We start from the raw sequence: 21994 nt of genomic DNA on the forward strand, positions 1-21994 counted from the left end.
TCCAATATTTTTGCAGGGGACAAGGCACCCCCCCAGACCCCCTGCGTATTGTATATACCAACTCCAAGATTGCACTACAGTGGCAGCAAGGGTAAATTTCCCTATCCTTCCTGTAGTGCAATCTTCATTTGAAAGTTACGACCGCTGTAAAAACAACGTACCATATGAAGATGGTTGCTGACACTACTGTCATATCTGTCATGCTACACAATTGTTACGGTGTATGAGAGGTAACATAAATGTTGTATACTTGCACTTCTCGCAGTACCAGCAATAAACTAACTATAACAATGAAACAAACTTCAGAAAGGGGCACTTTTATACATGTTAGGTTTCAGGTAAGAGGAGTCGTATATTTGCAATTTGATGAAGTGTGAATTCGATGATTAAAATGATACCCATATATATATATTTACCAGGAAAGTCTGACTTGGAACAAAGTCATTTTTCAGCAGAGGCATAGGGAGAAATGCTCCAGACACATGTCTTTGTAATGTGGGAGGAATCCGGAGAAAACCCACACAAATGCAGGGAGGATATGCAAACTCCACACAGAAGGCACCCCAGCCAAGAATCAAACCAGCAAACCTCCTGCTGGGAGGTGACAATTCTACCACCGCACCACCATATATAGTTATTTAGAGAGAGAGAGACAGAGAGACAGATATAGATATATATATAGATATTGATATAAATACATATACATACGTATATTTTTGTTCCTAGAAATGAATTAGAAGACACTCCCCTCTGTTAACACTTCCAGTTTCAGCAATTGTGGATGACTTGATACAGTGCCATGTCTCTTTTTATGGTTGGTTATGTTTTGTTCACTCTACAGGATTAGTAGTTGTTTATTGATGGTGATACAGGATTTCTTAAGATGAACCAAAATCCTCTATTACCATACTATTAATAGGCTTTGGTTTGAGGTAAGTTTGCAGATGTCAGCTTGTTGATGTTCCTCAATAGAATAGGGAACTGTAGACAGAGCCCTTTGTTACTGGAATATCTAGAGCTATACTGGTTTGGATGCCAACAAATACAGTTTGTTCAAGAAACTTTAACAGGTCTATAGTTTTGTCTGGAATGTCTGCCTTCATGTTATTGTACCCAGGGACCTTATTCATAGGGTAGAATAACAGTGCTATGAGCTAACTGACTTCCCGAGTAAACTGTGAAGTGTCAGATCATTTATACAGCTCTTTGTTGCCTTGAGAAAGTTGTACAAATTTGTTGACAGCATGCTCAATGTCTCACAGTATTTATGTGTGTCTGTACGATAGATAGAAGTCTATTCATCCTTTCAGCTGCCTTATTGCACAGAAGGTTGTAAGCTGCATCACTCTTTTTTATTAATTTTTTAGCTGGGTAAACCCATTGGACACAAGTATCCCTCTTCAGGAGTGTCCTGGGAGCACTGTTTTATTAAGTGGTTTGCTCAGAAATGGAAGGAATCAAAGCCTGCTTCCTTGACTACAGGAAGTAGCTTCTGAATGTATCAAAGACAATCCTTTGCGCTAACTGTGAGACGCTTCCTTATCATGATGGCACTGACCAAGGATAGCAGTCTGTACCTGGATGATGAGGTCACAGTTCCATGAATTATGTACAGCTGGTAACAGAGGGATGCTTTGATGATGAATAACCCATTTACCGTACAAATATTACAAACCCGCAGGCATTCCATGCTGGCCTCTGTTGTCAACACCAGGACCACAGTACTGATGGTGGTGTCCTTACTTTTTCCTCTTATGAAATTGATTGAATTTTAATGGATAGTGGTCTGGTTGAAGAGCAAGAGGTCATGCGGGCTTAAACTGGAAGTGTTTCTCTTAAGTCTACACTTAGCTGGTTTGGCCTGGACAACATCTTGGCCATTTGCTTTCATGGTGCTCTGGATGATCTGTTTTGTCTTATCTTATCTCATGAATGCAATGCCCTCTGCTTTCTGTGTTTGACACTCACTGGCAATATCTTTGTTCACTGTATCAGATACATGATGGCAAATAGTTGTATGGAACAGCTTCTCATCCTGTAGCAGTGCTGTGGTTTATGGCACTTCCTCTCACAGGATAAGTACAGTTTTCTGTTACAGTGTTTTCTGGTTGGAAAGTATTTCCACCACATACTAAAGGCAGCATGGATTATGCCAAGGCCTCAACACTGAGACAGTACTTTTTGGAAGGGGAGTGCTAATTACAGAGCTTTCAAAACTAATCAGGCTGTCATAAAAAAATATTGGGATCTGTCTGAGGACTTTAATGCAGACTAATACTAACGTAATTAATGGAATTAATGCTACATTACAGAATTTTCAGAACTAATCAGGCTGCCATAAACATTTTTGGGATCTGTCTGAGAGCTTTAGCAGACCATGGAGAAAGCCTTGGTTTCTCTGATATATGTGTCATAATGTTTAATGTGTTTAAGTGAAAGACTCAAGGGATAGGGTTGGAATCTCAATAGGGAAAACATGGCTAGACTTTAAAAGACCCGAATAGTCATTAGCCTAGTAATCACTTATGGGGAATCCATGGTGTTCTAATGGTTACGATTTGGTTTTCTCACCGCCATGGTCTGGGTTCGACCTCCCATTCAGGGAGTTTTATTGGATCTCCCCCCTGAAATCTTTAGCAGCCCTTCCCTCCACTAAACCATTATCAACCTCCTAACTAACATACCCCTCCAATTAGACACACATATTACTTGGGGACACAATTGGGTTGGGTTGTGCTTATCGAGGCCCTGGTGGTAGTTAGCCCAGTATGTATCTATGAACGTATGTAAGACCAATAGGACACCTGCTGTTAAGGTGGCACTCATCCTGTCGGAAATGATATGGAATGACCAAGACTATATGCTTTCCAGTGAGTTGCTGTTGCTATAAAGGGGCACTGCAGGTCTCATTATTTGACCCTTTATTTTCTAACATTTAAACTGATGATATCTTGGCAATAAGACCATATTAAATTTATGTAGATGATTTAGTTTTTTTGAAGTGAAATGTCTTATGGGATGGTGTGAGAGCTCGGAGTGTAATGGAAAAATTAAACAGAAGTACGTAAGTCAAACTCTGCCCTTTATCATAATGATAAAAAGTTAGCTGATTGCATGACTAGAATTCTTCAGTAAATAACCATTTGCTGTTTCTTAGCACCCCCATACATGATAAATTTTACTCATGAAGTTATTTTAATTGTAATCAAGTTATGAAAAGATTAATCATGGCAAATATAAATGGTCTACTTAACATGTTAAAATGCACTTAATTTCAGGGGCAACTGATGATATTGTGCAGTGGGGATGCAGCCCACTCATCTTTGGCAAAATATAGATATTGTTTATAGATCAAAAAGCTTAACTTTTGTTTTTGCAGCTCTCTTCTGTCACAGAGAATTCAAACTGTTAGCTGACGACTGCTTAAGCATCCAGTATTATACTCTGATCACGTGCAGATAGTAGAACTAGGGATGCAAAAAAAAATTAAGCCTGTCAGGCTGCCTTTTAAAATAGCCTAACAAATGCCACAGCTTCCACTCACATGCAGACTTTTTTGCCTGCTATTACCTCCTCCTGCTGTAGCAGGAGTGTGCTGTTATAAGAACAATTAGGTTATAAGGTACAACAGCCAAAAAAAGAATATTGTTGGCTGACTTGCATTGCCATTCACAAATAAGAGCCATCCACAGCTCTACCAGTCAAGTTTTAGGGTATTAAAGATACCTGTTGCTTTAAGAGAAATGTAGGAAGTGAATGGAATAAAGTAAAACACATGCTAGAAGAAAGAGACTGCAGCAATAGTAAAAAAAATGAAATAGTAAGCTGAAGGTAAGGTAAGGTAAGTTAAATAGCTCTAGCTGCATTTCTAATCCAAATCAGTGCAGCACTTTGAATAAAAGGAAATGATTAATTATATTCTGTGTTGAGATGAAATGTGTCTACTGTTTTGGAAGGCTTATCAGAATTGCATTTTTATAGAATCACAAACTGCTTTAGAAGGTAGAGAACTTGCTAGCCTTTCTTATTGATTATTGTAGCATGTATTGATATCTTCCTATTGCAGCTCCTTGCTGAACTTACCATAGAAAATGAGAACCCAAATATCACGGTGATGAATGATAATGATGTTGCTGCATGGTGCTAATAGAAAGGTCTGACTTTTTTTTTTTTACCAAAGTCAATTTTTTTTTATTTTATTTTATTTTTATTTATTTTACATTTGTTAACCGGGTTGGTCCAAATGGGCCAGAGGAGAAAAGCTCCAGAGTATTTAAACAATAAATAAATAAAATTGACAGTAAAATATAATGCTGTTATACATAATAGTTAGAGAGAAAAATTACATGAAGGAGGTAATACAGAAACAAAAACTGAAATCAGCACCAACAATTGCAGTTACAAGAGAAAATACAATTTACAGGAAGTGGCATCATAGACATTGTGGTAAGAACAGGAATAGAGGTCAAATAAGTTGATGACCTCTGAGAGCATCTGTAAAATATCAGGTAATATAAAAATTAAATAGATAGCATACAATACATATGTACAGAGTCATATTGTTTAATAGAAAGATAAAGCAGTGGACAAAGGTATGATATATTATTGGTATAGAGAAACTACAGAATAGAGGGAGTTTGGATGTACAATTAGCTATGATGTTGATCACAGAGGGAAAGAAAAAAAAGGTATGAAGTAAGGTTGGAAGGATGGAAGTGGTTAGATAGGATCCTGACAAGGACAGATCCTTGAGCTTAGGAGGAATAGTTTTAGTTGCTTTTTGAATAGAGTAGTGTTTGAGGTGCTTCTGATGGGGTTTGGAAGTTTATTCCAGGCTAAAGACACATTGTAGTTGTAGAGAAGTTTACCTATATTTCTGTTGGGTTTATGTATGTGAAGGAGTTGTTGCTCCAAGCTTCTAAGTGATCTGGTGGGGGTGTAGAAGGAGATAAGAAAAGAGAAGGAGGGGCAAGCAGTAGGTTTGTGTAGGATGGTGTGGGTGATTTGTAGTTGTGCTAGAAGAAGTTGGTGGGGGAATTCAGACCATTGCAGTTGTTTTAATGCTATGCAATGGTGAGATCTGTGGGGTTGGTTTGTTGCAAATCTGGCACTTTTATTATAGGTTTGTTCTAATTGTGAGATTAATGAGGATTGTATTTTTGTAAGTATGGGAGCAGAATAAAGGGGGCCAGGTAGTAGGAATGCTCTAGCTAGGGATAGTTTAGCTTCAGGGATAAGGAATTGTTTGTTATGATACAGTAATCCTAATTTTTGATGTGTTTTTTTTTTGATACATTGGTGGATATGCTGGTCAGTTTTAAGCTGGTCATCTATTATGCTGCCAAAAGGTTTTGTTTGAGGTTCAGCTGTGATGATGGTGTTATCTAGTGAGGAGATGGAAAAGGAAGACTTGTGATCAGAGAGTGATTTAGGTAGGAAGAGTAGGAGTTTGGTTTTCTTGGGGTTTTGGATAAGCTGGTTTTCATCAAGTAATTTTTTGACGGAGTTAAATGTGTTTTGACTAAGGAAAATGGGATATGTTATTAGGGATTCACTTTTTATTTTCAAAATACTGAAATCTCGAATTTCAGTATTTCGAGACCATAATGTCTAAAGTGCAGTTTTCCGAAACTGCACTGTGTCAAATCTTAGTATCCCAAATACGCAGCAGGTGTAGTGTAGTATGTATATATGTGATTGGGTACTGTCTCTTTAAGGATATTGTGTTATGGTGGTGTTATGTTCGTTTATGTATGGAGATTCAGGTAAGTGTTCAATTTTTAAGGGTTTGGGGTATAAATGTGTTTGTTTTTAGTTATTGTAGGGAGTTTTGGGGTAGATTAGGGTACGTAGATGAGACTGTATATGTGTGAGTGCTGTATATGGGGATTTTAGTACGATTGTAGTATGTGTGGGTGTTATTAGTGAGTGTAAATATGACTGCAATGGGAGTCTAGGGCAGGTAAGAGTGTGTTTGTGTTTTTTGTATTTTTTGAGTTAGTGTGACCTCGGAGTTGGCATATATATATATATATATATATATATATATATATATATATATATATATATATATATAGGTAAGGGGCACAGCCCTCCACATGGGGGGTGCAGGGGGCTTTCCCCCTGCAGGAATGTATGGTGGTGTTTCCGATTGTAGTTATGTGTTGTTTATGTTTGTTTTGGGGGGAGGATTGGATATTTTTTTTTTGTTTTATTTCTTTCAGGTTTGTGAGTGTTCGTGATTGTGTAGTTTTGTGTTTGTGAGCTTTCGATGTTTTAGTCTCGAAATACTGAAATTTGAGATTTCATTATTTCAAGATTAAAAATGGACAGGTTATTAGAGGAGGTGATGAGGGTGGAGACATCTGCATATTGGATGAGAGTAGAGTGGTTGGAAGTGGAGTAGAGATTGTTAGTAAAGATATTAAATAGAAGGGGACCAAGGATAGCCCCCTGGGAGACCCCCAGTTTTTGCAGGCAAGAAAGGGGAGCAGGAAGTGAGCCATCGGACCGATTGTAATCTGTTAGAAATGTACTTAGTGAACCACTGCACAGTGGCAGGAGAGAGGTTGAGTTCAGTTAGTCTTGTTAGTAGTTTAGTGTGAGACACTGTATCAAAAGGTTTGGAAAGGTCAGGGAAGAGACAGGATGCAAATTGGTTATTATCTCTGGTCTCAGCAACTGTATGAGTAAAAGATAATAGGGCTGTAGCAGTGCTGTGGTTAGACCTGAAACCATGTTGAGTAGGAGTTTGTCCTGTATTAGGTATTTAAGGAGTTGAGTGTGGATACATTTTTTCTAGAATCTTAGAAACAGGAGAAATGATGGCTATAGGTCGATTGTTAGAAGGGTCTGCGGAGTTACCTCATTTGTGCAGTAGAATAGCATAGAAGGGTTTCCAGATGTTAGGAACAGTGTTTTCTTGAACAGACCGATTTATTAGAATAGAGATGGGAAATGCTATGGAATCAGCAGCAAGCGTGAGAAAGAGGGGTGGTAGTTTATCAGCAGATGGGGAGCAAGGTTTAAGTTTACGAAGAAGAGATTTTATGAAGGAGATGTGAATGGGTTTGAGAGAAAGGGGGTTTGTTACAGAAGGCAGAAGAGGGGAAGAGTTGGGGGGGGGCTGGAGTTATGGTCAAAGTGAGTTAGTTTGTAGATGGTATTTATGAAGTGATTATTGAGCAGGGTGGCAGTCTGTAGTGGAGTGCTGTTAGGGAAGGACTTTGGGGTTGAAGGAGTTGCCGGAATATAGGATATAGTTAATGGTGGACCAGATGTTTTTGGGATTGGAGTGGTGTTTGGATTATGCAATATTGTAGTTTTTCTTACCTTGATATATGTGTTTTTTGTTAGATTTCTGATTTCCTTATAGCTTTGTTGTAGGGTTGGGGATTTGTTTTTTTTTTTTTTTTTGCCAGGTTTTCCAAATATCCCTTTTGTGGATGAAGGAGCATGTTTCATTTGATAGCCAAGGTGTATAGTAGGCTTTTATCCTTTATTCCTTACGTAATATAGAAACAAACTCTCTGCACTTCTTATAGAACTCTTATAGAAGGTCCTGGTAATTAACACAGTAATGTGCAATTATTTAACATATTGCCTACAGTATACTGTTTGCTGGATATCTGCAAAGTGCATACTGCTTACAGTTTAATATTTGCTGGATAGCTGCAAAACATTTTTGTAGGTGTGACAAAAAGGGTAGCATTGTTGAGAATGGGGACACTGCCATCAAAATGTGACAACCAATGGCATGGCTGGGAATTGAATCAAACCAATGCCAACCAAATTTGTGAGAAATTGGTAACATGCATTGCCACAAAATATGAAACAAATGCCCTAAATGAGACCTGAGGGATAGTCTTTTGAGTTGCAGCATTGGTATCCAGCAGGTTAAAGTACACTAAAGTACACACTTGTCTGATTTAATAATCAATTGATAAAATGCAATTTGGCCTCAAGATCATAAAGGGAATAAAGAGAAAGAAATAGGGGGATCCTAAGCAAAAGACCAGCACTGGTGGAGTTTTTAGTAGAATCTGGAACAGAAGCTGTCGTTAAAAAAAGAATAATTATTAGAGCATATAAAATATTGCATGATAACTATAAGAATATTTCAGAGAAGGTTAGAAAGGATTGGGAAGAGACAATGGATAAGCACTTCACAAAGAAACAGTGAGGGGATGTATGTATGTATGTCTCCCAAATATGTAACAAAGTCTAGAAGATTTAGGATCTTTGCTTGGAAGTGTTTACATAGGTATTTTATACCCTAAGTAGACCCAAAGAAATTTTCCTCAGGTAGGCAGCAAATGTTGGAGGTGTGATGGGGAAGAAAGAGGTAACTGGGAAAATATTTTCTGGGAATGCTATGAGGAAACACTCTCCATAGTTGCCCACCATTCATAGCTGCTCAAAGAGCTACCTGTTTGCGCAGAGGACAGCACCACTTCAAGTTATCTTATAGTATACTGCTAAATGCACTCACTTAGTGACTCTCACTTATTCTTTCCCACCTGCTAAGGATCTGGTATAATGGATAGCTGTCATGTCCTCTCTGTTTCTGGGCTGGTGGATATGGGCATCCTGAGGCAGAGTAGTAACTGCCTCATGTTCACTGACAACCATTTAATTTTAGAACAGACAAACACAGTATAGTAGAGATGTAGATACACAATGTCATTGTAGACAAAGCTCTCACATACACACATGAAAAATGCAAACTAGGTTGTCAGTGTTACACCCAAAACACTCATTACCAACACTAAGGAACAAACATACTGACCCTCATATGTGGAGGTACACGCATGTAATCTACTCAGATCTCCAGGACCACATAAAAGCATCTCTTAGTGGCCCAGTACACACTGAAAAAAAGACAGCACCTCACACAACATGTAACTCTAAAAATCATAATCCCTCACTTCCAAGCCCATAAAACAACACATCACACAGCCAAACATTCTAGTTATTGGGGATTCCATTTTTAAGACATTCTGATGTCCCCCTTACCAGGCTAAACAAGGAGAAGATCACAGTGAGCTGTCTGTCTGGAGCAAGGATCCACAGGATCACGCATTCACTTAGGTCTTTAAACCACAAGTACCTGTATTACAGGGTCATAGTCTATGTGGGTGTAGAATACATAAGAAATACCTCACTGGACTATATGAAGAGAGACATAATGGAGCTCTCTGAATATGTGTCCCAGGTGGGTATAAATCGAGCCTTGAGTAGCATCCTACCTTCACCAATAATGATGCCACAGTACCAGCAAAACATGATTGACTTCAACAATAGGCTTAGGTCTTGTGTCACAACAAAAGGATGCAATATCTGTTAGCCTGGGGAGACATGATGCTTTGCTAGAGATGGTTTGCACTTGTCACCTCCTGGCTTACAGATACTGGAAAAAACTTTATCTAACCCCATAGTGCCTTTTTAGGCCAGCCAAGTTGTTAAACATGCCAACATAACAAAAATCACTCACAGCTACCTAAAGGTACTAATGCTTATCAGTAGGAGTTTAAATAAAAAACTGTAGTTCCCGAAAGCACTCCTCACCCTGCAGAACACAGACATATGCATAGTCATGGAAACATGGTTCAGAACCATGGAAACACCCCACCTATCAAAAGCTATAGTGCCTTTCATACATTCCTAATCAGCTCAGGATTAAACAAAGGGAGGAGGTGTCTCAGTGTTCATAAAGGACAAGTACACTGTACACTGATAGACTGGCCAACAACATGACACACTTAAGCTGCTCCATGCCCAACTAACCGTAGGTGCGACCCCCCCTTATCATATCCTTGCTAGCTAAAGATCCCTTAACATGAGTCTAGAAAACCACACCTCATACCTAAACCTACTGGTTCAGTGTAACACCATACTTATGGGTGACTTCAACTACCCCTCCATAAACTGGGGGACTTATATGACCATTAATTCACATGTTCAAAGGTTTTTGGACTTCGTCAATGTAAACATCCTGGAACAACTATTTGGCTTCAGAACTAGAGATACAAGTATCCTAGACCTGGTTCTCATGAACATGGAGGGCTGCTGCTCCATTCTGTGCATCAACTCCTCCCTGGTAAGATCTGATCACAAAATGATGTGCTTTAGTATTAAAATTAACTTATAACCCCCATCAAACTCCAAACCTGTTAAGAATTTGCGAAGACCAATTACCTCAAATTACATTGCAGCCTATTAAACTTCTAATCACCTACGAACCCAGATAACACTGAGGCCTACTCTAAGTTGTACACAAAAGCACTGTACAACCACATGTATAGCTGAATAGAGGAGGCAGTACCTGTCTGAGTCAAACCTATGATTACTGGCAAAAATAAAACACCCTGATGGACCCCTAGTATAAACAGGCTATTCAACAAAAGGAAAAAAGTCCTTTCCAAAGCCAAGAAGGAACAGACAAACACAGTGCAAAAAAGACACTCACCAGTCTAAACAAACAAATTATAGAGCTTGTCACATCTGCCAAAGCAAACTACGAGGCAAAGATAGCCTCCTAGATGAAAGATAACCATAACCTCAGGGGAAATGCTCAGCAGCATGCCAAGTTAATCATGAATGGCAACACTTACACCCAGTCTGAAACTATAGCACACCTGCTGGCTGACAAGTTCATTTCAAACTCCCTCCCGCATCACTTTCTACCACACCCAAAGTAATACCCACCACCATCCCACTACTGGTAATTATGAGGGAACAGGTCATTACTGCGCTTGCTATAGCCACAAACACAGCCTCCATGGGTCCCAACAGCATTCCAGGATGCTTTTTAAATAGCTTGAAACAGAATTCATCAAGGTCATTAGAAACTCTTTTTAACCACAACATCTGAACTGCCTTTGTCCCGAAGGAATAGAGGACTGCAACAGTTGTCCCTCTGCATAAAGGGGGATCAAATATAACACTGTCATATCCTGGGTTTTATTAGATAGGCTTGTAAAGGCTGTTGTGCTATTAGCCCAGTAATCACGTATGAGCCTATGTCAACCTTCATTTTGTAACTGTCTGCATTTTAATAGCTGCTTTCTTTTCACAGTTCTAATTAGTTGTTTCTTTGAAATGCACTGTGATTACATTTCATGACCTGCTAGCTCAAGAGATGCAAACACTCAGGAAAAATTACACTGAAAGACATTGCATGTTCTTGTTTTATTTATTTAACATTTGTTAACCAGAAAAGTCCGACTTGAAATAAAGTCAATTTTCAGCAGAGGCCCAGGGAGAAATGCTCCAGACATGTGTCTTTTTAATGTAGGAGGAAACCCACATGAATGTAAGGAAGACATGCAGACTCCGCACAGAAGGCACCTCATCTGAGAATCAAACCAGAGAACCTCTTGCTGTGAGGTGACAATGTTACCTCTCTACCACTGCACCGGCCGTTCTTACAAATCCTTTTGTATTTAAAAAAGTCATACTTTTCCAAGCCATGGGAAACACATTCTGCAGACCAAATGTGTTACTAACAGGGAAATAAGAAAGAGAGTAGAAAAAAATATATAATGCTTTTAAATCAGTTTTCCTTAGCCTGGCATCATCACTGGCACACCAATAGGTACCGTCAAGAGTTGGCACCTTAAAAAATCTCTAATGTTTAAATTCCTTAAATTGTTCTGCTTTGTTACCACAGTCATTTTTTTTACAAAATGAAAGTATTTATTCATTAGATAAAATGCTATTATTATTCCTTACCCTGGAATTCTGCCTTTAAGGTTGTTTGGTTAGAAAAGAATGGTTTCTGTTACAAGTTGTAATGAGGTTGTGTAACAAAATGTTGCGCTTCAAGCAAGCAAAGCAAGAATAAATGATTACATTTGTGGGGTGAAATTTGTTGAAATATTATTTTCTTCATTTCTTAGAGTTAATTCACATGTGCAGCTACAGTTTTATTTGCAGAAGCCAGAAATTCTTTATAGCAATAGTACAGAAATAGGGTTTGCAAGTATTTCAGGAAGGACCCCACATGTTTCAAAAGATTAATATGGGTCTGAAAATAATTTGTATTTCAGATGTTGATGTTTAAATTCTCCAATGAATACATCACTGTAAATGAAAATGGATCAGTCAGTCAAGTTTTGAAACATGGCTGTACATAAGTAGTGAAAAAAGTAATGTATTGCTAAAGTTCATAGTATATGTGTGTGTATGGTAGAAATGGTAGTGATAGAGAAGGCTGCTGTTTCTGTTGGCTGAACAAGTAACTGCTATTTGTAAGATTTAGACTTTATATTTGATAAGTTGTACAAAGTATTTTTAGTTCAGTAGCTCCTGGTAATGTGTTTCCTTTTCCTTCTGCAGAAGGAAGTGCGTGCCTCATTTATAGTTACATTTTCATCAGTGCTCTTGGTTGTTTATTATGCCATAGTATAGAGGGGGACTGTCCAGAATATGTAGGTATTTAGGGAAATGAAGGGGTATCCTTGAGTGCAAAAACTTCACAATAATTTTGGCAATATATATATATATATATATATATATATATATATATATATATATATATATATATATAATAGCGAAAGCAAAAAACTGCGAACGGCCGATTTAACGCAGGGTAAGAATTCCCTTGGCCGTTATTCGGATATTGCCCCTTTCCCCACTATAGAGCAATCTTGGAGTTGGTATATTTAGTTAGGGGGGGGGTGTGGGGGTCATTTTGGTTTAATTTATTTTTATCTTTTTTGTGGCCGAGGGAATTCATTCCCATGTTAAATCGCTCGTTCGCTGTTTTAATTTTTTGATATTACCAGGTTGCGCTAACCTAAACATTCACTCAGGTAATATAGACCATATATATATATATATATATATATATATATATATATATATATATATATATATATATATATATATATATATATATATATATATATATATATATATACATATATATATATCACGCTTGTTACAGAAAGCACTGCAAGACCCCCTCCCACACACACAGAGGCAGAGATAAAAAAAAAATGTATATGTGAAATGGTTTTCCACTCCTATGGGGGACAATGATTTGTCAGCTCACATTTGCAGTGCTGCATGTCAAACTGTTTATTTTTGCAGCCATAGTCAAAGTTGATCCCAGCCCCCAGTCTAGTTGGCCCAACCTATTCAGTTACCCCCTGCAGCCCATTCTTGTTGTCAAGTCACCAGCCGCTTACACTTAGCTCTGAGATAATGATTACACTTGGTTTAAACAGTACAGTGGTTTCCAGGCCACTGATATGTAGCACTCATGTGTGCATTGATGACTTAGCAAGGTATGGGGGTGTCACCTAATTATATTTCAGTGCAGGTTAGCAATGTAGTAGCAAAAATGACCACCTCACTGTTTAGAAAATAAAGACTCAAGAAGGTTGGCTGTAATTATAGATACAAGTCTGCAGATTCAGCAGACTGTGAATTCATTGTAGATGCACCTCTTATTTGTATTGTATGCATGTTTAATTTTACAGTTTGGCTAATAAGTGATACACTATTGTACTGTATGGCATAGGCAATACAGAGAAGAAGGAGAGAGTGAAATCTATGAGGAAATTTCCTCACTGAACTTGCATGATGATTCTCATCTGAGAATAGTTAATTTATCCATAGTACTTGGTAGTGCACTGCCACATTCAGCTGCAGAATATAGACAATGCAACAAATAAAGTTGCTATACTGAGTACAGTAATGTACAATTGCAATGCCAGGGATTGAACATGTAAGGATGTATTTGGCTTTTAGACGAAACAGTGCATAGTGTCATGGTATTTGTTGTAGAAGAGCAGACAAAAAAGAACTTAAATGAGAAAGAATAGAGTGAACCACTTTAAGAGAGCTCAGATATATCTTTGACAAATAGCCTACTTTCTTAGTGCATAATTATTTAATTTTATTTATTCCACAGAGAGGATAAGCTGTCTGCCAGCAAGGCAGAAATCCTTCATACACTTCTGGATAAGAAAAACATTTTGGAAATGCAAGTAGAAAAGCTTAGCAAAGACCCTCCAGAATGCACATTTGCCAATCAGAAAGCTGTGGATGAAAAGGTAAAGCTAATGAGTAGCAAGTAAAGTACAGTTGTACCATTGTTAGGAATAACAGTGCCATGGGTTGTAGATTGATTTACTTTTCAAAAGTGTTGACTATATTGATAAAATTATGCATTCACAAAGGCTCCTACACTGAAAGAGGGTAAGTTACTCTAAATGTGTGCAGGTTTAGAAGCAAGAAACTCAAACATAACTAAAAGAGAGAATTTCCCAAATTACATTTAATGTGTGTATGTGGGGGGGGGGTCTATCATAGTAAATACTGGCATAGTCCAGCTTTATGTCATACTAGCACAGTGCTTGAGAGAACTCTACAGTAGCCACTGGAGTGGCCAACATCAGGGAAGCTATGCATTTGTATAAGTAGGAATGTGCTGAAGATGTACTTTCAAAGAGTTTATTTGCCTGCAGTTATGAAAGGGAGTTACCCCAAGAACACTCCTGAAAAGGATAGTAGCATATCCCAACAGAAACAGTGCTGCTAAACTGTCCCGCTGATTTGCAGTGGCAGAGCTATGAGAATAGCCCTTAAGAGGGTAACTGATTAAGCTTGCAAACTGTGATACCTGCTTAGGTATGTGAGGCCCTTCAGGCGAGCATATAAGACAGACATAATTGCAGATCAGGTAGTATATAGTTGTACAGCAAGGCAGTGAATTTAAGAAGGCAAACATATGATACTTAATGCATATCATTAGATGTCCTTCCACTTCACTGTTGCAGTATTCATTACATAACTGAAATAAAATACACTGAAAGGTTTGAAGGCAAGCCTTACCAAAAATAAAAAAATATGTGTCCAAGTAAAGCAAAGTCTTTCCACCACGGTGGGGATTAAAGATCTAACTGTTTAAAAGCCAACTGTTTAATAAAATGCAGTAAAATAACACGTTTAAAAAAAAAAAAAAACAGGATAAATCTTGATAAGAAAAACAGGACAAGCACTTTTAGCTATCTAAGCCTTTTTCAGATCCTGCCATTTCATGTAATCCAATGATATTTCAACAGGTAAGAACCAATGAAAACAAAGCTGTCTAGCTAATTTCCTTCATTTCAATGCAGGTTTTAAAGGAACAATTCCATTAAGTCCTGGTTCCTTGTCAGCCTGTAAATTCTATCCAGCATATCTGTAAGTATTCTATGTGAATTTGTATGTCTCCACCTCTTATATATTCTTCCACTAATTGCAAAACCGTAAATAGAAATGTGTGTGCAGGATAACTTTGTATATGCCGTGCCAAAGCATTTTTTCTATTCATAGGTTCATAGGTTCATACTAGGCTATCTGCCCTGGGGCAATTATAAGCCTAGCCCGATTCTGTATGGCTTACGCCACCCCTTGATTTGAGTATACTGTGCCCTTTTTAAGGTTTAGTTTACTGTGCCTCTGTCTAATAGTGACACGGGAGTAATCCCTGGGACAAACCTACGATCCCCCATCCACTTATCGAGATTCTTCTTGAAGAGATTCAGTGAGGTGCTCTACCTCACATGAACTGGAATTCTATTCCAGAGCGAAGGAAGCCTCTGGGTTATGAACCTGTCCCTCCAGCAAGTTCTATTTATTTCTGTGCTGAGGTTCAAGTCCCTCAAGTGTGTGGCTCTAAGGGATTTAGATTTACTGAGGTGGAGCATGTCCATTAATTCTGGATTTGACATAGCTTTGTATGTCAGGCATAGATCGCCTCGAAGTAGGTGGTATGCAACTGAGTAGAGCTGGAGTTTTTAACCGAGCAGCATATGGCATCTGTTTGAGACCCTTGATCCTCTTGGTGAGATACTTTTGGGGTCTTTCTAATTGCTGCAGGTGTCGGGTAAGGTACATCCCGAAAGGGGCATTGTATTCTATGATGGGCCTGCTGAGGGATGAATAAAGGGGCACGATTACCTCTCTTGATCTAGATGTGAAACCCTTCGTGATGAGGTGGGCTATGTAGAAGGTCTTTCTAACCACTTTGGCAATGTGGTTTTCAAAGGAGAGATTGCTATCAACTTGGGTCCCCAGGTCCCTAATAACTTTCTCTGTACTTAATGGGTTTCCGCCTATGTGGTAATTTGTGGGCACATTGTTTTTGCCAAAGGGTATGACTATACATTTTTTGGCATTTAGCTTTAAACCATGGCGCTGGCACCAGTTATCTGTCTCTGTGAGACCTTTTTGAAGGATGTTTGTGTCAGCTGGAGAGTTGATTATGGCGCCCAGTTTGCAGTCATCTGCGAACTTGGTGAGCCATAGTCCTCCCATGTTTGCCTGTACCTTGGAAAAGTATATACCGAACAAGAGTGGTCCCAGGACAGAACCCTGAGGGACGCCACTTGTGACCGGTTTCGAGTCTGACATGGCTCCAAGAACTCTCACTCTGTGGGTTCTGTCTTTGAGCCAGTTTGCGACCCATCTTGTGACATAGGGGTTTATATTTAAGCTGGATAGCTTATCTATGATGCCCGAGTGGGGTATAGTGTCAAATGCCTTTGCAAGGTCCAGATAGGCTGTGTGGACTACCTTCCCTTCATCTATGGCTTTGGTGACTGTTTCAAAGAAGTCAACCAGGTTCAAAAGGTAGGATCTGCCCTTGACAAAGCCGAACTGGGTAGGATCTAGTGTCTGTAGGTCCCCAATGTCTTTGTTTATGAGCTCCATGATGATCCTCTCCATAGCCTTGCAGACTAAGCTAGTCAGGCTTATGGGGCGATAGTTTCCAGGGTCCGTAGAGTCCGTAGAGTCTCCACCTTTGTGGAGTGGGACCACTGTTGCTGTACGCCATTCTGTGGGCACATATCCTGTAGTGAGGCTGAGATTGTATAGCTGTTTTATTTGAGGGATTAGTTCCTCTTGTAATTCATGTAGGACGCAACCTGGGACGCCATCTGGTCCCATGGAAGCAGTGTTTTTGCTTTGGAGAGGGCAGCCTTCACCTGAGCATCTGAGATGTTTGGGAGGCAGCCCTCTGCCGGGATAGATACTTGCTCTTTTGGGGAGGGGGTGGAGAAGTTTGCACTGAACCTGTCTGATAGGATATTGGCGATGTCTGTGGGTTCAGTGTATTTTTTGTCGTTTAGAATCAGCTCAGAACAAGTCTGGGAGTTGCATCCCAGGTTTCTAACATAACTGAAAAAAGCCTTATGATTGTCTTTGGTGTCCTGTGCAATTTTTCTCTCGAAGCTGGCCTTGGAGGATTTTATGAGGGATCGTAATTTTTTGCTAGTACTGATCAGAGATGCCTTCCCTATTAGGGATTTTGCTCTATCATGTAGTAGCTTCCTCCTTCTGTTGTACAGTTTATTTATGGCAGGGGTCCACCAGACTGGACGCCTGCCTTTGGACGCTTGGGTTTTGGTTTTGTTTGGGATTGCATGATCCATGCATTCCTGGAGATGTCCGTAGAATGCATTTATGTAGGATTCTGCAGTTTGGGCTGCAGTTTCCACTGGCCCTGGGGCCTTGAAGGATTCCACTTCGGTTTTGAGAAGTGAGAAGTTCGCTTTTGGGAAGTTTTTCACTGTGATTTTCTGGGCTGGGGGTGGGGTAGGGATGTGGACATCCAGTGAAATTAATTTATGGTCTGATCTTACCAATGAGGGATATACTTCTGGTGTGGAGCATAGAGTCCCCATGTTGGTAATGATCAGGTCTAGTATGTTGTCCCCTCTTGTGTGAGTGGTGACTAGTTGTTCCATAGCATTTGAGTTTATAATTTCCAGGAATCTTTGGGCTATGGTGCTGGGGCTTGAGTAGTGCTTCCAGTCAATGTTTGGGTAGTTGAAGTCGCCCAATATAATGGTGTTCGGAGAGATCTTCATGTTCTCCAATGTTTTCAGGAAAGCCACATGGGATTCCTGACTTTGAGAGGGTGGTCTGTAGGATGCTATAAACTGAAAAGCAGTCTTGCCCACTGTTAGTTGCACATGGATGGTCTCCGATGCCGTGCAATGCCACTAACCTGGAGGTGTGGATATCCTTGATAAATATGGAAACTCCCCCTCCTTTTGTGGTTCGGTCCGGGTTTTGGGGCCGAAAAGCATGATATGAGGTATAGCCTGGTAGTGCTGGGGTGCTCTCTGGAGCCTTGAACCAGGTTTCTGTCACTGCACAGATATCGATGTTCTCCATACTGAGGAGAGCTTCGAGTGCGTGCATCTTGAGGTTAAGACTTCTGGCGTTTAGCAGCATTACCCTTAGTTTCTTGTTCCTTGTGCTGCCTATGGGGGTGGGTTTGACTTTTGAGCCTTGCATAAAAAAGGCACTATGGGGGTGAAGGCACTATGGGGGTGACTATTCTCCAGTCATATATCACTCAGATGATGAGTTGTTCTCTTTTTAAACATCTGTTTGTCTTTCCCACATAGAAGCAAATGTAGTGTTCACACGTAGCTATGTATACAAGATTCTGACTTCCACAGTCAATACAAACATTAAGCCTATAAAGTCTGTGTGTAATTGGATGTTCAAAAATATTTTTTGTGTTAATAGAAGTGCATGCCTTGCTTCTAATATAGGGACGTGTCCCTGTTTTCGTAATCACTATCTTCGGTCTCCTGTGAAAATCTTGGCACAATAATCGCTTTAGTTTCTTCCTATTGAACAAACCATCGGTTGCTCCTCAACTATTCTCCTGACATTAGGATCTGCTGTTAGAATTTGCCAATTATTTTTTATTACCTGACATATATTCTCTGCATCATTGTTGAATGTTAACAAAAGCTTAATTCCCCCTTCTGTATTATTAGTTCTTACTTTCTGATTTACTCCATGTGTATTATCTTGCTTAAAATACAATCTTCCTAAGGACTGTCTTAAAGCCTTGCTATCACTGATGGCTCTATTAATTTCTTTACTGTTGAAACCACATTCTTTAAGATTCTGTGACAGACGTTCAATCTCAACATTGTAACTGGTGTCATCTGTACGTAATCTCAAAGTTCTCAAGAACTGTACTTTTAATATATGTGAATATACATGTTTGGGATGCATGCTCATCCTGTGGAGCCTATGATTCTTCCAACAATCTTTTCTAGGGATATTCATGCTCATTGCTTGATGCGAGACAAATTCCAACCTAATGTCCAGAAAGTCAATGTTGCTATTAGAGCTTTGTGTCTCAAAACTTAGAAATAATGTTGTTTCACCAAGATACTTACTGAATTCATACAATTCAGTATTATTTCCTGCCCATAACAAAAATATATAATCCACGATTCTCTTGCAGAATAAAATATATCTCCTCCAAAGGTTTACTTCATTCAATACTTGTTGATGTTCCCAGTATGCCATGGCAATATTGAAGCAGCTGTTGGCACAGGGTATGCCGATCACTACTCACATCTTTGCCAATAATTACTCCTGTGATGCCCGTGCCTTGCCCATTAATCAAGGAGCCTCAAGCCTCACCACTAGCACCAGTGAGGGGCATGTACATTGGGAAGGATAACAAGTACACACACAGTAAAGTACAATTTCCCTAAAGAGCACACAGAGATCATAGTCAGTCTGGGACTGGTTTCTCCCTTTCTCTCCAGATACCCAATAAGACTCCCCACTGGCACAGCTATAGAGTGGAGTCCTTAGCCAGGGTTCCAAGCCAAGTCCTCCCAGCACTCCTTCTGTCCAACCAGTGCTTCGTGTCGCTGCCCAAGTAGTTGACACACACACACACACACACACACACACACACACACACACACACACACACACACACACACACACTTTGAGATATGATTTATATACAAACACACAGACACTCCTGGGGAAGGCTGGCACAGGCTCACCAGGTATGCACCTTCTGACCAGGCTATAAGGTAGTAATCCACTGCCACCAGAACCCCTACTTATCAGCTACTATAAGGCTCTTCCCAAAGAGAGACCAATTTTGCTGTGTAATAATACAGTTATCCAATTTGTAAAGGTGACCAGAACTTTTAAGGCTATTGGAGTGGCTTAGTACAGTACCACTGAATACATGCAAGTACTCTAGAGCTTAAGTTATCTGTACATAAAGCAGCCACAGTTAAAAGGTTAAAAATATTTAATAATAAATAAAAACACAAGACAAATTTCCTCATTTCAACACAGTGCTAGTCAAGAGTTCGGAAATCACAGGAAAATGCTTAAAATAATACTGTAGAATAGTCTGACATAAATATAGAAAACAGCTAGTCTTATCTTACTATTTTCTATCGATTTCTAAGAGAAATACTAACATCAAAGATCCTACTTACATACAGAGCAAGCAAGTGCTGGTGATGTCAGTTCTGAAGACAAATGCAAAATGCTATCCCTTTCTCTCTGAGATCTCTTAAATTGATAATACATCACTGCTGAGTCATTTTAGATTACATCATTCTTGACACTTCTCTGGTTCCCAGGCTACCAGAAACTCTAAATTTACATTTCTTAGTAAGCTTGCACCTGGTCAGGAAGCCACAGAAATAAAAGACATTATACATGTAAAATCTAGCAATTAACTCGGATCAAAACAATAGAAAGAATTCCTTCATCCACACATCCAGTCTCCGAGCTTTGAGATCAAACAGTCAAAAAATGCTTTACTTTATCAGCTTTCTTCCTGCAGGGTGCACTGTGGTTACATTTTGAGGTTCAGAATATATAACACAGTTTTTCTTACATTTAGTTTTCTTACATTTGTAAAACAGCCTGTAGATTATATTAATATTTACAATGACATAGAACTATCTACAAAATTCTATCTAGCTGGGTTAGCAGCCTTTCAGTTTTTCACAACTCACAAATATAAACATGTTATTTTCTAAGATGATCCTATTCAAGGAACATACCTGAGTGATAATACAAGGTTTACAAGCTTATAAAAAGAAACCAGCAGGAATTAGAGAATTTAGCATTTTCTGATACATTCATTGCGAATATTGAAGAGTTGCAACGTACATTAACTTTGTATGATGAAAGACTGAGAACTATTAAAAGCAAAAAACCTGCGAGGGATTATAGTGATTTTAAAAGTGGCAATGTATTTGATTGGCGAGGCTTATAAATGCCTTCAGGCAGATAGCCTAGTACCCACCTATGAACCTATAAGAAATCTTGGCAAGTAGATGGAAAACAGAAAGTTTACCTCGGGGATCACTTCAGTAGCTCTGCTGGACAGAGGCACAGGGGACTAGTCTAAGGGACGGTGAAAGCCAACACATTTTGGCTAGGCTTATAAATGCCTTCAGGCAGATAGCCTAGTACCCACCTATGAACCTATTAACCTATGAACCCAGGAACAGTAATATGAAAGTGATGGAACAAGCCAGTCAGGCGAAACCTATTCCTAATGACACAAGGAATTCCTCTGATACGAAAAAAAACTGACAAAAGTAGTAACAATTGAAAGAGAATTACAACTAAGAAAAGTTTTAATCAGAGTGATGTGTTCTTCCTTTCACAACAAGACAATGACATCTTATTGAAGAATGATTGATCGAGCTACTACAGAACTAGGAGCAAGACCAAAGAATACTGAGAATTATGCTTAATTTTTTCAGACTCTTCCAATACCTCTGAAACATAAATTTATGAAGAACAGGATCCGCTCCACCAGCACAGGCATAAGGAAATGTTGGGTTAACACAGATGGACAATGTTTTAGTAGTAAATCTCCATAATTATTCATTAAGTGAAACCAAGACTGTAATGCTTAATAAAGGCTTAATGTTTATACTGGCATATTCATCTAAACTAGATGCAATTGTGCTAGATATTAACTTTTTGGACACAATGTGTTGCTGAAGAATTTGTTTGATACAGATATAAATGGATCTACCAATATTTTCAGGAAGCCAAGGATTTATATTCCCTTATCACATCCAGCTGTAGACATCTTTATTAAGGTGTGTGAGATGTCAGTCTCGGAACTTAGGAACAAAACAAACAAAACACATTACAAGATGTTTTATAATTTAAATACAGC

At 39.1% G+C, this 21994-nt stretch overlaps 1 protein-coding gene across 1 annotated transcript in view; it reads left to right on the forward strand.

The window, feature by feature from the left end:
- LOC122794923 (probable ATP-dependent RNA helicase DDX60) overlaps positions 1-21994 on the forward strand; it is a 2818219-nt gene that overhangs the window by 1750240 nt on the left and 1045985 nt on the right. The window contains exon 26 of the mRNA XM_044063516.1: positions 13922-14063. Within this exon, the coding sequence (XP_043919451.1) occupies positions 13922-14063 (142 nt within the window). The remainder of the gene's footprint in view (positions 1-13921; positions 14064-21994) is intronic.

Source organism: Protopterus annectens, chromosome 2.part1 (assembly GCF_019279795.1).
Source record: "Protopterus annectens isolate FY-2018-M chromosome 2.part1, PAN1.0, whole genome shotgun sequence".
NCBI lineage: Eukaryota > Metazoa > Chordata > Ceratodontiformes > Protopteridae > Protopterus > Protopterus annectens.